General features: G+C 36.0%; 1 protein-coding gene across 2 annotated transcripts; it reads right to left on the bottom strand.

Moving 5' to 3' along the window:
- Window positions 1–290: 290 nt before the first annotated feature.
- LOC111914005 (zinc finger BED domain-containing protein RICESLEEPER 1) lies at window positions 291–4,837 on the bottom strand. Of its 2 annotated transcripts, XM_023909755.3 has the most exons (5): window positions 4,559–4,837; window positions 4,108–4,213; window positions 1,578–3,551; window positions 1,423–1,497; window positions 291–608 (listed from the first exon to the last, which is right to left on the bottom strand). In XM_023909755.3, the coding sequence occupies exons 3-4, from the start codon at window positions 3,529–3,531 to the stop codon at window positions 1,445–1,447; spliced, it is 2,007 nt and encodes a 668-aa protein (XP_023765523.1). In that variant the 5' UTR covers window positions 3,532–3,551; window positions 4,108–4,213; window positions 4,559–4,837; the 3' UTR covers window positions 291–608; window positions 1,423–1,444. The 2 variants fall into 2 exon arrangements, with proteins under 2 accessions (XP_023765523.1, XP_023765516.1); XM_023909748.3 differs by lacking the exon at window positions 4,108–4,213.

Consider the following 4,837-nt stretch of genomic DNA (forward strand, 5'->3'; position numbering starts at 1 on the left):
TAAACACATCAGAATATAATTTGAGATTTTTTTTTTTCTTTTTTTGACATGAACTCATTAAATTTCTACTTATATTAACCTAGAGTAGATCCGACTCGATAAAAGCACAAATCGTTTTCTACCCTATTTAAAACTAAAATAAAGCAACCAATTAAAGGTGTTTCTTATTTCTAAGGTTAGGTTAAAAAAAGAGCTTGATTCTGCGTTTCAAAATGAATTAATAAAAAAATTAAGTTTACTTAAAATAAATAAAAAAAATAATACTAATAATATATAAACAAATCTCAAACTTTGATCATTGTAACCCTATAAATTATAAAGATCAAAAACCCACTTTTTGGTACACAATCAAACACCTAATACCTTCATAAACATAAACACAAAAAAAACCCTAAAGAGATCACTTAATAATCCATCAAATTAGAAGTTTAAGACAGATTATAACTCGAAATCAAGTAAAAAAAAAAAACGCTATCAATGTGCATTTAGTCTCCATAAAAAAAGCTACATTCATTCCCTTCTTTTTGGGGTTTGGGTTAATGATCAAATGCAATGTCCTAATTACCATTCTGCCCTCTTGTGATATATGCTCATCAAATTCTATCCACCTTGCATCAAAACAAACAAATACAAACCAGAAAATTAGCAAATATTACATTCAAATGTTTCTTTTTGACTTAATGAACTTAATAAGTAAAGACGTAAAGATTGTTTCTTTTTGTTATATTTTGAATGGTGTATTGTATGAACAAAGATTATTTCATTTTTATGACTGAAAAAAACGGTATGAATATCAATAAATGACCATTTTACCTAGGGGTGCAAACGAGCCAAGCTACTCGTGAGCTACTCGAGATCGAATTGTTAAAAGCTCGACTCGAGATCGATTTTAAACGAGCCCGAGCCGAGCTCGGGCTTAATAATAGGCTTGTTTATTAAACGAGCTCGAGCTCGAGCCTCTGTTCCTTGGCTCGTTTAGACTCGCGAGTCTAAACGAGCCTACATATATATAATAAAAAAATTATTTTTATTTTTATATATTAAAAATAAATAATAATTTAATAAATACCATTTTAGGAAATTAGAGTATACCGTAAACGAGCCGATCCCAAATCGAGCCCGAGCCCGAGCCCGTACAATCCTTAACGAGCCGATCTCGAGCTTTGTACCACAAGGCTCGAAACAAGCCGAGCTCGAGCTCTAGCCTATAAATATTTAAACTAGCCGAGCCCGAGCCTAGTCAGGCTCGAGCTCGGCTCGGCTCGTTCCCTTCTCAAATAAAGTTCTTGCTACTCTCACAAAAATTATGAATATTGAGAAAACTTTTTTGTTTGAATGTAAGGGTAAAATGGTCATTAGCCACTTTACCCATACATGACTTAACAATGGGAATAAAAAGAAATATGAAATCCATAAACATACCATACAGGTGATGCAGGGGCAATTACGTCAATTCAACAGCGAGGGGCACAACCGCAAGGCTCGAGGTATTGGTATCTATCACAAGACAAAAACATTGTGAATACAAATATATTAACAAAAAGCGTAATAAACAAATGATTTAATTCATTAAATACCTTCGGGTTCCATTTTAAGCCAATCTTGGCCACAAATCAAAGCTTGTCTAATATCGGGATCAACCGTCCTCAAATGATGATCAACGACTCTCCCACCACTATGGAATGCCAATTCCGGAGTCAAAGTCGACACCGGAATCCCAAGTATATCCCTCGCCATCATCGACAGAATCGGGTACCTTGGAGTATGAACTTTCCACCAATTCAAGATGTTAAAATCATGATTCCGTGGAAACACTGGTTCCTCCAAATACTTATCAAGATCCGAAACCCCACTTTGCTGGTTTCCAGTCTCATTTAAGAACTTATCAAAACCTCTCAACCGATCCCTCACCACATTACCCGTACCCACTAACCCGTTTGACTGAGTCGACTCGGTGTCACCGGAACCCGGTTCACTCGAATACTCATTAAAAAGCTCCCGTACACCCTCGGAAACTTCCCGAATCCGGTCCGGAGCATCGGAATCATAAATCTGTTTATAATAATACTCCACCAGCTTCATCTTAAACCTTGGGTCCAATATCGCCGGAATCGCCAATGCCGACCCGCATTTCCCCCAATATTTGTCGAATTTGCCCTTCATTTTTTCGGCTAGTGAACGGATGAAATCGTCTGGGGATTTACAGTAATCGATTAGTTGGATATGAACATCGCAAATCTCCGGGAAGTATATGTTTGCGGTTGGGTAGTTTGATTGTGAAAAGACGAATGTAACCTCGACAAGAAGCTTCATAAGTGAAGTAACGGAAACCACCCAATTCCATTCCTGATCCGATAAAAACATGGTGTAGTGTTGATCGTGTTCTTGGAGTAAATAAAACGCGCCACGGTGTTCAATCGCGGATTCCAACATAAAATATGTTGAATTCCATCGTATCGAATTATCAAGAAATAAAGATTTTGAGGTGTTGACCGAAGCCTGTTGACCAAATTCGTTGAACTTTTCTTGAATTGACATCGCGCTTTTCACGTATCGGATGCTTTCACGGATCTTTTCTGTCATGGGTTTTAGTGATTCCATTGTGTCTTTCATGAGGGATTTTATAAGATGTGAAGAGCATCTGATATCAAACAATTCCCCGTTTTTTAAAACGGGTCGGTTTTGGGAAAACCATTCTTTTATATGGTTGTAAGAGGAAAAATCATCGAGAGTCAACGAGAATAATTTCCGGTCAACGTCCCAATCGATTAAACATTTTATGATTAAATCAGATAACGAGTCTTCTGTTTGTGAAGATTCCAAAGTTAGAAAATTTAGAATCTTTTTCTGCAGCTTCCATTGATCATCGATGTAATTCGCTGTTAAGCTTACGTATTCGGTGTTTTCCGGCGACCACCACATTCCGGCGGAAACACTGATTCTCCCGGGGAGATTCCGGAGGATTTCAAACACTTTTTGTCGTTCTTTCGCGTAAATTGTTAAACAATCGGATTCGATTACACTGGTTGTCATAACTTCAAACATTGGTTGAAGATTTTTAACAAAAATCTTGAATCCAACATGCTCAACCATGGTAGGGGGGTAATCATGGAGCATGATCATACGGGCTAAGTCAAACCGGCTTCTTTCTTGGTCAAACTTGACACTTCCGAGGTTGACTGTTTCTTCCATCTTTGGTTCTTGGTCAAACTTGTATGCAATTGGGATTGGGTTGTCTTCTTTTCTTTGTACATCTTCATAGTTGACATTTGCAATGCTGACTGTATCATCTTTTCTTTTTCTTTTTGCAGCGAGTATTTGTGACACATCAAAATTGGATCTTTTTAAACATCGCATTAAATGGTTTCTTAAATGAGTGGTGCCACTGTTGCTTGATCCACTTAGTTTTTTTTGACAGTGTACACAAACTGCATAACATGCATCAGCTTTTCTCACCCTTTCAAAGTGGTTCCATACAACGGATGTTAATCTTTTTGGTTTCTTGGCAGGTGTTTCAGCTTGTATTTCCATCGTATAAACTTGATGAAAACCTATTTGATTGAAAAAAAAAAAAATATATATATATATATATATATATATATATATATATATATATATATATATATATATATATATATATATATATATATAAGAATTAGAAAAAATTGTAGTAGAAAAGGACACAAAATGTGAAAACTAAAGGTGCTCTAATCTCAAAATACACACAAGAATCAAGAAAATCAAAATTGAGATGCAATATGTATTATAAACTGTTCTTGAAATTCATGGCCAACAACCCAAAACTAAGCTTTCCAGAAATGAATGTAACCCTATTCAATTTTTAGTATTTTTTTATAAAGTTTCATGTGCGTTTTACTGAAATTGATGATCCATGAGGTCATTTCGCATCTGAAGTCAAGGTGGGTAGGATAATGAACAGAAAGTATTCGACTTTCAAGCATGATTACAAGAGAAAAACACACTAAAAATGCAAAAAAATAATCCTATATGATGACATCAATTGTTCTTAATTCAATGTTAGTTGTAGGATCTTGCAGTATCAAAGAATTACAAAGCAGAAACAATCAATAACACCATGTTCCAAACCCTTAATTTCTTCGGCTCCCTTCAAATAGATATTTCCACCTCTAAGATTCAGCTATACTTCGATTTTGTAACACAAGTATACTACTTCTCAAACGCAAGAGTGACCCTGATTTCAGTTTTTGCAAAGTTAGGCACGATACTATTATATATTATTCTATTTATAGTACTTATTTTTGAAGAATTATCGTATGTGTTGTTGAAAATATCTAAATCCATATGAATCGAAATCGAAATTCAAAAGCGTAGCTACTCCTATGAAGGATTGGTACTTTCTAAACTAACGAAATTCTCGATGATCGCATCAATACACACAAGACCACAAAAACAAACACCCAAAGTTGCAGATTCTTTGTAAGATGAAAGCAATAGCTCGACATCAGTTATCAAAAATAAGAAAAAAGGTAAACACGGGTGTATTAACCATGAAGAAATAAAGAAGAGAGATTCGCACCTTTTTGCAGCGGGTTTGTTTTTGTATGTTTTAAATGTTCTCGGTGTTCGTGTATCCCAGAGTCCGATTGGATGATCCGGGAAGATTATGTAGGGTTAGGGTTCGTTTTGTCCATGGGGTTGGAAGGAATTGGAAAGAGGATCTGGATGCGACTGAGAACCCGAAGAAAACCCCCGATTTGGGAGGTGGATGAGATCGAATTGGGTCGTGATTTGGGTTTTGTTTGGTGGGTTAGGTTTCTGGTTTCCCGAATCTTTTGGGATGGGGTGTAATGGGTTT

This window comes from Lactuca sativa, chromosome 7 (assembly GCF_002870075.4).
Source record: "Lactuca sativa cultivar Salinas chromosome 7, Lsat_Salinas_v11, whole genome shotgun sequence".
NCBI lineage: Eukaryota > Viridiplantae > Streptophyta > Magnoliopsida > Asterales > Asteraceae > Lactuca > Lactuca sativa.

Excerpts from the sequence above, each read along its gene's own strand:
- LOC111914005 (XM_023909748.3), bottom strand. The coding sequence starts at position 3,531 with ATGGAAATACAAGCTGAAACACCTGCCAAGAAACCAAAAAGATTAACA. Across the intron at positions 1,498-1,577 it reads GCTTAAAATGGAACCCGAAG|ATACCAATACCTCGAGCCTT; the intron begins GTATTTAATGAA and ends GTCTTGTGATAG.